The sequence below is a fragment of the Choloepus didactylus genome, chromosome 7 (genome assembly GCF_015220235.1).
Source record: "Choloepus didactylus isolate mChoDid1 chromosome 7, mChoDid1.pri, whole genome shotgun sequence".
Taxonomy (NCBI): Eukaryota; Metazoa; Chordata; class Mammalia; order Pilosa; family Megalonychidae; genus Choloepus; species Choloepus didactylus.
In genome coordinates this window covers 104,049,685-104,066,353 of record NC_051313.1, presented here as the reverse complement: position 1 = coordinate 104,066,353, position 16,669 = coordinate 104,049,685, and the positions used below count along the sequence as shown (strand labels likewise).

At 34.1% G+C, this 16,669-nt stretch overlaps 1 protein-coding gene across 3 annotated transcripts in view; it reads left to right on the top strand.

Moving 5' to 3' along the window:
* LOC119539768 (CD2 associated protein) overlaps nucleotides 1–14,510 on the top strand; it is a 180,297-nt gene extending 165,787 nt beyond the window's left edge. For all 3 annotated transcript variants that reach the window (XM_037843532.1, XM_037843534.1, XM_037843533.1), the window contains 2 exons: nucleotides 11,585–11,648; nucleotides 13,992–14,510. In XM_037843532.1, the coding sequence (XP_037699460.1) occupies nucleotides 11,585–11,648; nucleotides 13,992–14,033 (106 nt within the window). In that variant the 3' untranslated portion in view covers nucleotides 14,034–14,510. The remainder of the gene's footprint in view (nucleotides 1–11,584; nucleotides 11,649–13,991) is intronic.
* The last annotated feature ends 2,159 nt before the right edge of the window (nucleotides 14,511–16,669 follow it).

Sequence of the window (16,669 nt, the reverse complement as noted above, 5' to 3'; positions counted from 1 at the left end):
ATCTCCGGAAACACCTGGGAGGTTTGAATAGTAAAGCGGCCCTACCTCCCTGATCACCCAGACACATGCACCACATTCAAGGTGGACAGCTCCAACAACACACCCAAACTGAGTTCACCAACTGAACCCCATAAAAATCATTTCCCCACGCACCACAGAGACAGAGTTGGGGAGAACTGACTTGAGGGATATAGGTGACTTGCAGATGCCATCTGCTGGTTAGTTGGAGAAAGTGTACACCACCAACTTGTATTTCTGAAAAATTAGATTGGTTTTTTTTTTTTTGCAACTTGAAAGAACGCTATCAAGCAAAGCAAATGCCAAGAGGCCAAAAACAACAGAAAATCTTAATGCATATGATAAAACCAGACGATATGGAGAACCTGATCCAAAACACCCAAATCAGAATATCAGAAGAGAGACAGTACTTGGCACAATTAGTCAAACAATTACAATCGAGGAACGAAAACATGGCACAGGATATAAAAGACATGAAGAAGACCATGGAGCAGGATAAAAGGCACATAAAGAAGAAATTGCAAGATTAAATAAAAAAATAGAAGATCTTACGGAAATAAAAGAAATTGTTGGACAAATTAAAAAGACCCTGGATACTCATAATACAAGATTAGAGGAAGTTGAACAACGACTCAGTGTCCTAGAAGTCCACAGAACAGAAAATGAAAGAACAAAAGAAAGAATGAGAAAAAAATTGAAAAAATCAAAAAAGATCTCAGGGATACGATAGATAAAATAAAATGTCCAAATTTAAGACTCATTGGTGTCCCAGAAGGGGAGGAGAAGGGTAAAGGTCTAGAAAGAGTATTCAAAGAAATTGTTGGGGAAAACTTCTCAAACCTTCTACACAATATAAATACACAAAGCATAAATGCCCAGCAAACTCCAAATAGAATAAATCCATGTAAACCCACTCCAAGACATATTCTGATCAGACTCTCAAATACTGAAGAGAAGGAGCAAGTTCTGAAAGCAGCAAGAGAAAAGCAATTCACCACATACAAAGGAAACAACATAATAGTAAGTTGTGACTACTCAGCGGCCACCATGGAGGGGGACAAGGCAGTGGCATGACATATTTAAAACTCTGAGAGAGAAAAATTTCCAACCAAGAATACTTTATCCAGCAAAACTCTCCTTCAGATTTGAGGGAGAGCTAAAATTTTTCACAGACAAACAAATGCTGAGAGACTTTGCCAATAAAAGACCTGCCTTACTTCAGATACTAAAGGGAGCCCTACCGACAGAGAAGCAAAGAAAGGAGAAGGAGATATAGAGAATTTTAACAGATGTGTAGAACCTTACATCCTAAATCACCAGGACACTCATTTTTCTCTGGTGATCACGGATCTTTCTCCAGAATGGATCATATGCTGGGACATAAAACAAGCCTCAATAAATTAAAAACAAACAAACAACAACAAAAAATTGAACATATTCAAAGCACAATCTCTGACCACAATGGAATACGAATAGAAGTCAATAATTTTTGAATTGTAACTCCACTATTTACTTCCTACATGATATAAAATACACCAACTCTAATGACAAATCAGTGGTTTTGAACTCAATGTAAAATACAGAATTTTTGACAAGAACTATATAAAGGTGGGGGAATGGAGGAGTGTAGGTATATAGTTTATGTGTCCTGTTGAAATTAAGTTGGTATCAAAGAAAAACAAGATTGTTATGGATTTAAGAGTTTAATTTTAAGCCCCACAGTAAACACAAAGAAATTATCGGAGAATATGACCATAGAGATGAAAAGTAGAGTATGGGTTAAGAAAAATGGGGGAAGGGGCAATGGAGAGTTAAGAAATGAGTGTAGGGTTGCTGTTTGAGGTGAAGGGAAATTTCTAGTAATGGATGGTGGGAAGGTGATAGCATTACAACTTTCTAAATGTGATTAATCCTGCTAATGGAATGCTGGGGGGGGGTGGTATGGGAAGATTTAGGCTGTGTGTATGTTTCCACAATTGAGGGAAAAAAAAAAAAAAGGCAGTCTAAATAGATGACAATTGAATGCCAAGGGTGACCCTGGATGGGATCTGAGGATGGAGGACAGGAGGCTCAAAGGGACACAGTTGAGACATAAGGAAAAGGAAATATAGAATGTAAGCTGTGTATCATTGTTGAATCTCTTGTACTTTTTAGCTGCACTTAATGGGATTGCATAAAAGAATGTTCTTGTTCATGGGAATTGTATATGTGAATTATAGTGTTCGTTCAAGGATGTGTGCAGCTAGCTCTCATATGTTCAGAAGATAGAGCAATAGATGATGGATGATAGATAGGGAGAGAGGGAGGGAGGGAGGGAAAGAAATAGCGGTGTGACAGCATGTTAAAGTTAGTGGATCGGAGTTTCAGAAGGGGGAGTCAGGGAATGCTGGAGTTCTGTGTATGGGATTTGTATTGTTTTTGCAACTGTTCCTATAACTTTGAATTTATTTCAAAATAAAATGTAAAAAAAAAATTATTGTTACTAACAATATGAAATATTTGTAGTTTGTGGAACATTTTTACAAACTTCTCTTAGATGGAAATAAGAAATGTATCTTGAGTAACCACTTTTAAAATATGCATTATAGTAGTAGAGTTTGTAATTTGGCACATGTTGGGTCTTTCTGGAATCCTTCAATTTGTTTGGAATTTGGCAAGTTTTCCCACAGATTCTGCAACATATACATTATGAACTGCCTGTAACTTTTTTCATTTACCCATGTGGTTGTTAAGAGAACTGTCCTGATTTATTGATTTTGTTTTACATTTTTTATTTCAAGTGTGCTATTTTTAATGTACTGATACTTACTTACACAGATTTCCTGAAGGCACTTTTAAATTAGTCATAGAATGAAAAAATGTTTCTGTTTTGTATATAAATATACCACACACACACACACACCTCTTATTTTAGAATTCTTTGCGAAGGGTGTTTTCAAAGTCTTGAGTTCCTTTGAGAAAATGAAATGGATGACAATTATTTTTAAACTGAAGAAAGAATATCAGCAGGAAGATGGATAAATATATGCTGGTATATTTGTACAGAGAAATATAATACAGCAGTAAAAAGAAATGAACTGCGGTTACATGCATCAACATTCATTAATCTAAAATATGTTTAAAAAAATAAAAGCAAATCAGAAGAATACAAGCAGTATCATTCCATTTATATAAAGTTGAAAAGCAAAGGAATACAAAACTTGGGATCGTGGTTTCATGGGAGGGAAAAGGAGAAAAGGGATTGAGGAGGGTTACTTGAAGTAATGTTTTATTTAAAATGTCATTTAAAAATAATATTTTAATTCTTAAGCTGACTTGGAGTTCTTGGGGTTTGTTTTATTATTAATTCTTATAGCTTACAAATAGATAAGTAAGTGGTCTTTTTATGCATTCATATTAGAATCTAAAATGCAGATAGTCAGCCTCATAGTCATCAGGGAAATGCAAATCAAAACCACTGTGAGATACTGTTTCATACCAATTAGAATGGCTGCTATTAGAAAAATAGGAAATAAGCCTAACCAGTTAAACCATGAACTATAGTTAATAGTACAGTTATACAAATGTGGTGTCATCAGTTTTAACAAATGTTTCACACCAGTGCAAGTTGTTAATAATAGGGTGGTATATGGGGATCCTCTATTGTGTGCATCATTGTTCTATAACCCCACAACTTCTTTATTAAAAGAAAATAAAATCTAAAACGCATACAACATGCCACTTAAAAAATGAAGACGATTAACATGACAAATTGTGGGAAGATTGACAGAGAAATATAGCAGTAATCTGTTACTCAGTAGAAAAGTTGCAGAACAAGATATACAGTTTGATCCTATTCTTGTGAAAAGAAAACAGAACATTATGTGAAAATTGTATGTTTGTAAATTTGTTTTTTAAAATGCAATTTTATTGAAATGTATTCACACACCACATAATCCATCCAAAATATAAAATCAGTGGCCCACAGTATCATCATATAGTTGTGCATTCACCACCGTGATCAATTTTGGAACATTTTCATTACTCCAAAATAAAAAAAAAATAATTAAAAAAAAATAAAATCCCCAAAACATCCCATACCCCTTATCCAACCCCCATTATTTATGTGTGTGTGTGTGTGTGTGTGTGTGTGTGTGTGTGTGTGTATCGTCTTTATTACTCATCTGCTCATACATTGGATCCAGGGAATGTCAGTACAAAGTTTTCACAATCACATGGTCACACAATAAAACTATATAGTTTTACAGTCATCACCTACAATTAGGTCTACTGGATTACAGTTCAACAGATTCAGGTATTTCCTTCTAGCTATTCTAATACACTAGAAACTAAAAAGAAATATATATATATATAATGCATAAGAATAGCCTCCAGATGACCTTCCAACCCTATTTGAAATCTCTCAGCTGCTGAAACTTTATTTTGTTTCATTTCTTTTCCCCTTTTTGGTCAAGAAGGCATTCTTAATCCCACAATGCCAGGACCAGGCTCTTCCCTGGGAGTCATGTTCCACATTGCCAGGGAGATTTACATCCTTGGGAGTCATGTCCCATGTAGGGGGGAGGGCAGTGCATTTGCCTGCCAAGTGGGGTTAGAAAGAAAGAGGCCACATCTGAGCAACAAAAGAGGTTCTCTGGGGGTGACTCTTAGGCATAATTATAAGTAGGCTTAGCTTCTCCTCTGCAGGAGTAAGTTTCTTAAGGGCAAGCCCCAAGATTGAGGGCTTGACTTCTTAAATTGGGATTCCCTAATGCTTATGAGAATTGTCAGGAATTCCTCAGGTGGGGAAGTTTAATATTTCTACGTTTTTCCCCAGTCCCTCAAGGGGACTTTGCAAATATTTTTCTTATTTTCTGCCCACGGTACTCTGGGATGTATTGGTACAGGGTACATTAACCTGTACAGAATAACAAGATCTCATTACCTAGTCTAGGTTCCATGTAATTATGTTGTTTAAATAAACGACCAGACAGGTTAAATTAGATAGTGTGCTACAGAGAATATAAATTTTGTATGAAATAAGCATTTCTTAAATAACAGTTAAAACTCAGAAATAGATGTGACTGCTTTAGGAGCTTATGGTCTAGAAACCTTTACAATAAGCCGTATTGAACATTCTGTACCCCTGCATCATCAATTCCCCAGTCTCTACCCATGTTCTGTCTCCTGGTAACTTATGCTCTTGAATTCAGTTCCAAGCATTTGCTCATTATAGTGAGTTTATGTTAGGCCTTACAATATTTGTCCATTCATCCTGGCTTATTTCACTCAACATAATGTCTTCAGGGTTCATTCATGTAGTTGTAAATGTGTTTTTTAAAAGAACTGTAAAAATGTGAGTGATACTAAATTCTCAAATCAAAATGCAATAAGTAAAATGTACACTATTATGTAGTTAAATAGAACAGGATAAATATTCTAGGAACAGGTCCTGATTTAGATATAAATTTAACATATAATAAGTTCAGAATCATAGAATAATGGAAAAGGAAGTACTTTTTAATTTAGAGCTAATTATATGGAAATATGAAGTTAATTAGCTTAAATATGTATTTTATACCACAAACCAAAATAAGTTCTAGATAAATTTGAATTAAATATTATTTTCAAAAGTATAGTCAGTAGTAAATTTATTCCCATTATAGAGAAATGGTTTTCTAATAATTAAAGCCTCAGAAAAAGTTAGTTTTGAAACATTAAATATGTAAGTCCTTCCTTAATATACTTGTGAAGTGTTTCATAAATTTCACAAGCAGCTATTTCTATAATACACTTGAAGAGATTTTTCTAGTATATGTCAAGAATCTAAAAATGTCCATACATTTTGATATAGGAACTTGTATTTTATATAAAATCTCTCCTCTTCCCATTCTCATTCTCCTCCAAGAATAAAACAAATGAAAATCCTGGATTTTTGATTGCCAGGTAGCCATTATGATAAATATGAAAATTTTAGTGGCACAAAAATGTTTTGAAATAATTTGTGGAAAAACAATATAGAATATATACTTAGAGCTATGAAGGGGAGCAGAGCTGTAAAAATGATAGAATGGAAGGGAGCACAGAAAAATAAAAGCATGAGTTAAGAAATATGAGGGACTATTTGTTGAAATTTTCAATTTCTTTATTGGTTTGATTTTTGGATTTTAATGTAAAATTTAAATTTAAAAAAGAAATTTGAAGTCCAAGTTACATTATCAAATAAATTATAATTTGCCTTGAACTGTGACATATGTTAACAATCATTTTACCAAGTTGCTTGGGCTCTAAGTTTCCAGCCTGGGAAATGCATGCTAGCTGAATATGCATTGTTGCTTCTAAAGCCCACTTGTTATTTATTTAATCATAAGTTGTAGTGTACTCATTTAAAAATTTCTTTATCTTAGATAGGTTTGTCATTATTTCCCTGAATTTAATAATGAACCATTCAAACTATAGAACATGAAACTTTTCTCAGTCAACATGGCTATTTTCCTTAAAAAAAAAAAAAAAAAAAAGGCAAACAACTTGAATAGACATTTCTCCTAAAAAGAAATGTCTTTTCTCCTAAAAAAGGCAGGGCAGGGCAGGAATGGAGAGAGATGGAAAGAGTTAGGGGTTCTTTTTTAATTTTGTTTTTATTTTGAAATAAGGAAAAGGTCCAAAAATTGATTCTGGTGATGAATGCACAACTGTGTGATGGTGCTGTGAATAATTGATTGTACACTGTGGATGACTGTAGGGTGTGTGAATATATCTCAAACTGTATTAAAAATAAATGAACAGTGGGAAGAGGTGGGGAATGGGATGTTTTGAATGTTCTTTTTTATTTTTTTATTTTAATTTTTGAAATAATGAAAGTGTTCAAAGTTTGTGATGAAGGCACAACTATGACGATGTGAGCAACTGATTGTGCACTTTGAATGATTGTATGTTATTGTGATTATATCTCAATAAAACTGCTTTAAAAAAACAATTGGCCAAACTTATGGGAATGAAAGCCACAACACGAGATGAAAAACACAATGGAGATATACAACAGCAGGTTTGAAGTCGCAGAAGAAAAGATTCATGAACAGCAGGACAGGAATCTGAAATCCTACACACAAAGGAACATGTAGAGAAAAGAGTGGAAAAATATGAGCAGCGTCTCCTGGAATTGAATGACAACATGAAGCACATGAATGTATGTGTCATGGGTGTCCCAGAAGGGGAAGAGAAGGGAAAAGGGGCAGAAACAATAATGGAGGGAATAATCACTGAAAATTTCCCATCTCTTATGAAAGATATAAAATTACAGATCCAAGAAGTGCAGTGTACCCCATCAGAATAGACCCAAATAGAGCTACGTCAAGACACTTACTATTCAGATTATCAAATGTCAGAGACGAAAGAGAAATCTGAAAGCAGCAAGAGAAAAGCGATCGATCTATCACATGCAAGGGAAGCTCAATAAGACTGTGTGCGGATTTCTCAGAAACCATGGAGGGAAGAAGGCAGTGGTATGACATATTTAAGATACTGAAAGAGAAAAACTGCCAACCAAGAATTCATATTCAGCAAAACTGTCCTTCAGAAATGAGGGAGATTTTAGAATATTCTCGGGCAAACAGACACTGAGACAATTTGTGAACAAGGTACCTCTCTACAGGAAATACTAAAGCAAGCACTACAGACAAATAAGAAAAGACAGGAGAGAGAAGTTTGGAGCACAGTATTGGGTGATGGTAGCACAATAATGGAAGTAAACTGAAAAAAGATGACTGTGAGTACTGTTGAAAGAGGAAGGTTAGGGGCATGTATGACACCAGAAGGAAAGATAGAAGATAAAGACTGGGACTGTATAACTTAGTGAAACCTACAGTGGTTAGTGATTGTGATTAAATGCACAAATATGTTTTTACATGAGGAAGAACAAATGATTGTCAACTTTGCATCATGTTAAAAATTGGGTGATATCGGGAAAAAATGCAGCCAATGCAAACTAGAGGGTATAGTTACCAGTAACATTGTTAATATGCTTCCATTAATTGTAACAGAGGGAGTATACCAAATTAAATGTCTGTAAGAGGGGGATATAAAGGAGGGGTATGGGATTCTTGGCATTGGTGTTGTCTGACTTTTTTATTGTATTTTATTTTAATTATATTTTTTCTTTTGTTGCTTTTTAGTTTCCATTCTTTTTCTTTTTACTTCTTTTGCCCTTCTTCTTTCTTTGTGGAAGAAATGGAAATGTCCTTATATAGATAGTGGTGGTGAATGCATAACTAGGTGATTATACAGGGAACCATTGATTGTTTACTTAGGATGGAATGTATGGTATGTGAATAAAACAGTCTAAAAAATAAACAGAAGGATACAAGTGCTGGAGAAAATGTAGAGAAAGGGATATACCTAATCACCATTGGTGGGGAAGTAGAATGGTGCAGCCCATCTGGAAGGCAGTATGGTAGTTGCATGGGAAGCTAAGCATGGCATTGTCATATTGTCCCACAGCTTGGTTATTGGGTATATACTTGGAAGAACTGAAAAGAGGGACATGAATGGACATTTTCACAGTGGGATTTATGGTGGCAGTATTCACAATTTGCAGTGGATGGAGGTTGCCTAAGGTTACATCAACTAATGAACAGAATGGTGAACTCTGATGTATACATACAATGGAATATTGACTTGCTATAAGAAGGAATGAAGTTGTGAGGTGAATGGACATTGAGGACAGTATGTTGAGTGAAATAAACCAGAAATGAAAAGACAAACATTATGCCTCACAAATATGGACTAAATATAATGTGCAAACTTTGAGAATTGAGTCTGAGAGCATAGGTTATCAGGGGAAGGCTTATTGTAAAGGTTCCTAGGTTGTAGCTCGTATAATAGTTGCATCTGTTCCTGAGTTGTAATGATTATTTCTAAATTCTGAGATGCTGAGCTCTTTGTAACCTGGTCAGTCCCTGGAAATTTGGCTATTTGTGTGACACCTGACACTCAGAGCCAGAATCCGGCAGCTATGAATGTCAGCATTACCCCATAAAGCAAATGTTAAGGAGACTGAAAAAAGAGATCAGACTTCAATCAGAGATATGAATGAAATGGACTTGGTTAGGACTAAAGTAAACCAGACTAAAGGGTAAAGGACGATAGTGATGGTGTTTTTAAAACTCAACTTCTGTGTGAGACCAAAGTAAGAGATGTTTATTAAGTGAATAATATATATATTTTTTGTAACACACTATATAATTTAACTTGTGTGGTCAGTTTATTAACCCACCATAATTACATGAAACGTTGAATAGGGAGTGAAATCTAATTGGTTTGTATAGGTTAGTGTGAAGTCCCAATCCATCTCAGAATAATTTGGGCAGAGAATAAAAATGTATTTTTAAAGCCCCCTTGAGGGACTGGGAGGAAATGGAAATATTGAATTTCCCCACCTGGGGAATTAATGATAGTCTCACAAACATTGGAGGCTACCAATTTAGAAGGCCGATCCCTCAATCTTGGGGCTTGCCGTTACGAAGTTTGTTACTGCGAAGGAGAGGCTAAGCCTACTTAAAGTTGTGCCTAAGAGTCTCTCCCAGAGAACTTCTTTTGTTGCTCAGATGTGGCCTCTCTCTCTAAGCCAACTCTGCAGGTAAACTCATTGCTCTCCCCTCTATGTGGGACATGCCTCTGAGGGGTGTAAATCTCCTTGGCAAAGTGGGAATGACTCTCAGGGATGAGCTTGACCCTGGCATCGTGGGATTGAGAAAGTCACCTTGGACCTAAAAAAGGAAGAGAAATTAAACAAAATAAAATTTCAATTACTTAGGGATCTCAACTAGAGCCCAGAGGTCAGTCTCGAGGTTATTCTTACGCATTATTGTTCCAGTTTGCTAATGCTCCTGTTATGCCAAATACCAGAAATGGATTGGCTTTTATAAAGGGGGGTTATTTGGTTACAAAGTTACACTCTTAAGGCCATAAAAGTGTCCAAGGTAAGGCATCAACATTAGGGTACCTTCGCTGAAGGATGGTCAATGGCATCCGGAATACCTCTGTTAGCTGGGAAGGCACTTGGTCGGCATCTCCTGATCCCAGGTTGTGTTCGAGCTCCTATCCCAGCTCCTGTGCATTCTTCAAAATGTTGCTTTTGGGGTGTTTTGTCCTCTCTTAGCTTCTCCGGAGCAAAAGTCCATCTTGCAATGGCCGTCTTCAAATGTCTCCCCAAGTTGCAGCTGCAAGCTCCTTCTGTCTGAGCTCTTGTGTAGGGCTCTATTAAACTATTCAAGGGCCTTGCTGAAGTGGGGGGGGGGGGGCACACACCTCCATGGAAGTTATCTAATCAGAATTATCACCAACAGTTGGGTGGGTCACATGTCCATGGAAACAACCTAATCCAAAGGTTCCAACTTAATCAACACTAGTTTGTCTGCCCCCACAAGACTGCATCAAAGAACATGGCTTTTTCTGTGGGACATGATACATACAAACCAGTACATTTATATGGATATCCTTTTTTTAGTTTTTAGTGCATTGGAATAGCTAGAAGGAAATATCTGAAACTGTTGAACTGTACCCATTAGCATTTATTCTTGAAGACAGTTATATAACTATATAGCTTACAGTGTGTAACCATGTGATTGTGAAAACTTTGTGGCTTCCACTCCTTTTATATAGTGTATGGGCAGATGAATAGAAAAATGAGGACAAAAAGTAAATAAATAATAGTGAGGGATGGTAGGTATGAGATGTTTTGGATGTTCTTTTTTACCTGAAGTTTTATTCTTATTCATTTTTGTGCGTGTTAGTGAAAATGTTCAAAAATTGATTGTGGTGAGGAATGAACAACTGCATAATGGTACTGTGAACAATTGATTGTATACCGTGGATGATTGTATGGTATGTGAATATATGTCAATAAAATTGAATTTTTTTAAAAAAAGATTGAAGTCCTGATACATGCAACAACATTGATGAACCATTGATGAACATTGAAAAATCCTGTTGTGTGAAATAAGCCAGAAACAAAAGGACAAGTATTGTATGAGCTCAGTGATGTGAAACAATTAGACTAAACATAGATACAGAATCTAGAATATAGGTTACTAGGGGATTGGGTGAGGATAGGGAGTGAAGAGTTAAGTTTTAAAATGTACAGAGTTTCTATCTGAATTGATGGAAATGTTTTATTAATTAATGCTGGTGACAGCACAAAATTGTGAACACAGTTAACACCACTGAAATATATATCTGAATGTGGTTAAATAGGGAGATATTAGGTTTTATGTATCATTCTAGAATAAAAATTTAGTTTACAATGCAGTGAACCCTAGGTTAAAATATGGACTATAATTAATAGTACGATTATAAAAATGTGCTTTCATCAATTGTAACAAATACATTACATGCAGGGTGTTAATAATGGGGTGGTATATTGGAATCCTGAATTCTATGCATGATTGTTCTGTAAAACCACAACTTCTCTAATTAGAAAAAAAAAGTTTTCTTCACATCCTTGGAGGCTAGGCAATAGAAATCCTGTTAACATTAGTCTAATATATTGTTTAATTGAAATGTTTGCCAGTAATAAATATTTTATTTTTAGGAAAGAACTGGAAAAACTACGAAAAGATTTGGAAGAAGAGAAGGCAATGAGATGTAAGCTAGAGGTAATTTAATTTTCCCAGTATTGACATTTCAGTCAGCATTAACTGGATGTGTTTTTCCCAGCCTAACCCAGTGGGGTGATTGGTTCCACTACACATTAGGCTATCTATCCTACTTCAGTTTGGATACTCCCTATTCCTTGGTACCCATTTACTAATTGTTATTGACTCCATGTCAGATTCCATCCATTCATTCATTCTTTCAGTAAATATTTCAGCAATTCTCTTAGGAATTGAATGAGGCATAAGGTATATATATTAGTGGATAATACAAATATGGTGTTTTCCTTTTAAGAGTTTGTACTAAAAAAAAAGAAAAAGAAAAATGTTAGTACATCAGATCTTTGCACTCAGCACTGTTCTTTCCTTTAGCTATAGTGCTCTTTTTCTCTTTTCTTCTCGGTTAAACTTTTTTTTTTGGTGGGAGGAATGTGATGAGATGGCTATTCATGAGAATTTACTTTGTAATACCATCATCCTCACTCTGTTAAAGGACTGTCAGTTTCACTCATCTTTATCTTCCTTAACTTTGTTTTCTCCCCCCACCAACTTTTATTAGTCCTTGTATGTTTCTTTCTGCCTATCTCAGAAAAGGTGGTCTTCTTGTTTTTCAGAGGCTCTTACTTTTCTCTAGTTATATATTTTTGTGCTCCTCCTTATTTTCACCTTGCCTCATTACTTATCCTTTTTCCTTTGTCAGCATTGTAGAACAGAAAGAACATGAGACTTGGGAATTAGAAAGCTTGAGTTCCCATTCTGACTTACAATAGTGACTTCGAGTTCTTAACTGTCAGTTAGGCTTAGCACTTTCTGTACATTAACTCATCAGATATGCATAATAACCTTTAAGGATAACTGCTCCTGTTTTAAGGATGAGGAACTAGGGTTTAGAATGATAACCTTTTCAACTTGGAGTTGAGATTTTAACTGAAGCCAGTCTTCAGAGCATTTCCTTTTAGGGATTAAGTCATAAACTCTAACAACATGAAAATTTGCCTCATAACTAAATTGAAGTCACAAATAGCAGTCAGTAAAGAATGTTATTAACTTTGCAGGCGGGGTTATTCTTCCCACCCCTACTTCCTCTTCTACTGTTTTTTTTCCTTATTGTTTTCCATGCATCTTCATCCATTAAAATTGGTACACTTGGTTAATATATCTTTCTAATAGAGACAACAATAGCAATAGCTTATCAGGCTGAAGAGTGAAGTATATTGTCCCAGTCTAGACTGAAGAAAGACACTTGTTCCAATCCAGTGCTGCTAAATTATTTAGCTAATAATCAATTAGTAAATTAATATTAAGAAATGTTCTGAAATTAGCAAACTATTCTTGGATAGGTTGGAATCCCTTAGGAGATTATGCACATTAGTGAAGTGATACTTCAGTCTATGACAAGTCCTCATCATTTAATAATGACTGTTTGTCTGAGGTTAGCAGTAACTTGTACTATTTGTGTATAACAGAGATGGTGGTGTTATCAGGAGAAGGAAAAGCCTAGATATTTTCACAGCACATGCAGTGAAAGGTCACAGATGATCAAAACTCATAAGTGGAGAGACAGTACAGAAACTGTGGGCTTTAGAGCCCTAGACTTGACCAATACAAGGCCTTTGCCACTTGCTAGCATGGAAACCTTGGCCAAGCTATTTACTCTCTTTGAGCCTCAGCTTAGCCATTTATAATGTGTAAAACTTAAGTAGTTCTGTATAGTTTTGTGGTAATTTAATGAACTAATTTCCTTTTTTCTTAAGTTTATTAAGTTGTGAATTTCTGTTAAGTAAAGGATGGCTTCTGCCTAATGGAGAGATTATCTCTCACACATTGGCTAAATTTTAGATATATTCCTGGTCTTTAAAGTTAATTTAATCTAGAACATACTGTTTGGAGATGAGGAAACTGAGGCCAAGTGAACTTAAGTGATTGACTACTATCACTTAGCTGTTAGTGAAAAATAATCATTCTTTTTACTGTTCTGTACTGCTTGTTTTCTCAATTACAGATCTTTTTACATTTCTTAATTTGGTTTCAAGTGTTCTCAAGTTCTTTATAGAACTCAGATATTCCTATAGTTCTTTTCAACTGCTTAGCCAGTTCTGGCTGAAAGAACTACAGTTGGTTTCTTCTTCTTGTCACCTGAAATTTTAGGAACTAGCATTGTGATGTTTGATTCTGATGAACCTGTTCTATATTTAGTACACCACAGAAAATTTGACTTTAGATCTAGAAATCAAAACCTGGAAGTTTGAAAGTATGATCACATCTTGATGACTTGAAGTGAAATAAAGAACCTTTACTAAAGAAAAGTTATTTTGTCTATTGTTCAATTTGTGTTTTCTATTTTAGGCGGAAATAGAGAAATTGAAAAAAGCAGTCCTATCTTCTTGAGGCGGCATGGGCCCAGTGTTCTTAGAGTTCCAGGGATCCAGAAGCAACACTATGAATTAAAACTGACTTGTTATTTATAAATAACAACTGGTGGTGTTGTGATAAGGAAAACTAAGTATACAAACTATAATATCTGTAGAAAAGTTGGGGGAGGGTGAATTTATATATATATATATATTGTTTTGCCAATATGAAAAAAGAGGCCTTATTTCTTACTGTGATGGAATTTCAAACTTTGTTTTGTTTTTGGTTTGATTGAAAATACTACTGAATCTGTATAAAAAGGAAAGAAAGTTCATAATAGTTTTTTTATTGAAACTTGTGTTATTTTTTAAAGAGATCTATACTATAAATATGGTGATATCTTTACAAGTAATCTGTAAAATATACTTTTTGAGTGGACAAATTAGCTTTATAGAAACTATAGTCACTATTTTCCCTTTAATACACAAGGGATATAAACTTTGTGTGTGTGTGTGTGTGTATAAATACATATATATATATATATGTGTGTGTATATATATATATATATATATATATATATTTTTTTTTTTTTTTTTTTTTTTTTTTTTTTTTTTTTTTTTTTTTACTTTTAACTTTCTTACCCAGGATTACACTGTTATGCCTGTTGGTCTGCAATGCTGTTTATATTTTGGGTGATGAAATAGGAATTTCCTAGCTGTAAACCAGATTACTCACCTGTGCGTATAGTAATAATTAATGAAATCAGAATAATTTCTTCAACTTTTAGGATATTTCATGTTGCTTGCACTATAGGATTCATGAAAGGAATTTAGTTAAAACATATCAGATTGTTAAATATATTTGGGGAAATATGTGTTTTATTTTAAGTTAATTAGATCTAAGTACTCTAAAAATGTCAATTTAACCCTTAACTTTGTCGTGCCTAGAAACTACAGCACATATAATATGCAAACACCAGCCTTGTATTTGAATGCTTATTTTACAGATTCAGGTAGTACTCATTTCATGATTTTGTGATTTAATTCTTCATGTTCCTCCCTCTGATTTTTAATTATGATAACATTAGGAAAACAAAACTCAAAACTTTTAGAACTTCAGTGTGAAGTTTTGTAGTTTGCAAAGTTATTATGTAAATACTCAGGTTTTACGATGTGTTTTACCTTATGAACCCAACTATTTCATAGAGATATTTTGGACTGTCCTTTAGATACTAAAATTATCTAAAGGACATCATAAAATATAACATTACAGCTTATTTAAAACCAAATATAGTCAACCATATTCAAAATCCATTCTTACAAAACAGATTAATTTGCAGTTTCTTCAGTGTCATTTATGAACAGTTGCATGTTTTCAAATGTTGTATCAGTAGATAATATTTCTAAAACACAGGCAGATTTATATTAAAATTAAAAATTTAATATTTTTCACTTGCAACAAATTTAGGTTTTAAGCTTTATTATAATAAATGACTTTCACATTTTGACTACCAGCTATCATGTTTCCACCTCATGTTGTTTTAAACCATCTAACCAATATTTTTCTTATAAATACTAAAATCTTGTATGATTGAAATGTTGTCATGTAGTTTCAAATAAAAGAGAACTGAAATAGAAAATAATAGAAATGCTGGTATATAATTACTTAATATGTAGTTCATAATTTATATCATTTTTTCTGGGGAAAAGCTAATTGTGTATTGAGTATGCACATTTTACCTCTTTGAAGTCTTTGGGCTCTTTTCTAACAGAATCACTACTGACCAAAATTGGTCCCTCCAGTTCTAATATTTTAAAATTATTAATCAAATGAATGATTTCCTTCTTGGTAATTAAATTAGATTATTATGTTCTTTTAATGACAGTCCTTAGGTAAAAATAAAAACATCAATGTGTGCTAGTAATCCTCCAGTTTTCTCTCTGGAAAATCTATTAAGTGGTCCTCTCCACCCCAGTAACTGGGGAGGTTCCAACCAATTTCAGCCTGTTCTTAATTTTTCTTTGGCCATTTTCTCACTAGCACATAAATTAAGATGGACATAAGTACTGAAATACTTTAAAGTTCTTGCTTTTATACTCCTTATTCAGATAGAAGAATATTTGACATACTTATGTTTCTATTTTTCTGCCCTTGACCAAGCAGTAAAGAAAACCAACTAAACTCAGATTTAAAGGGAAAAATTATCTTTTTCATCTAGTAATTTACCAGTATTTGCTCTTGATATGGGAAATTTTATTAAGTCTTATTCATAAAGTTAATATCACAAAATGGTATGCAATATAGCCTTTAGTTTGGGGTAAATCATTAAATAAATAATTTTTTCTACACATGAGTACAAATGACATACTAAAGGTGAACAGCATGTAATCCTTTTTGCCATATTATAAATAAATGTATTATTCAGGTTTGTTGTTCTTCGAAACACATAATATTACTAATTTCCTAATTGTATTCCAATATTAGGAGTATTTTGTGTGTATGTATGACCACTAAGCTTCTTTGTCTTGTTATAAAGCTGGTACCTCTTTGTAAAATAAGTCTGAAGATTCAAAGAGAGAATGGGCCTGGTAGAACAGAAGATTCTCTTTTTTATGCTCCTTACTGTGATGACATAAAAAACAAGTGCTCTCTAGATCTTTTGGTAAACATTT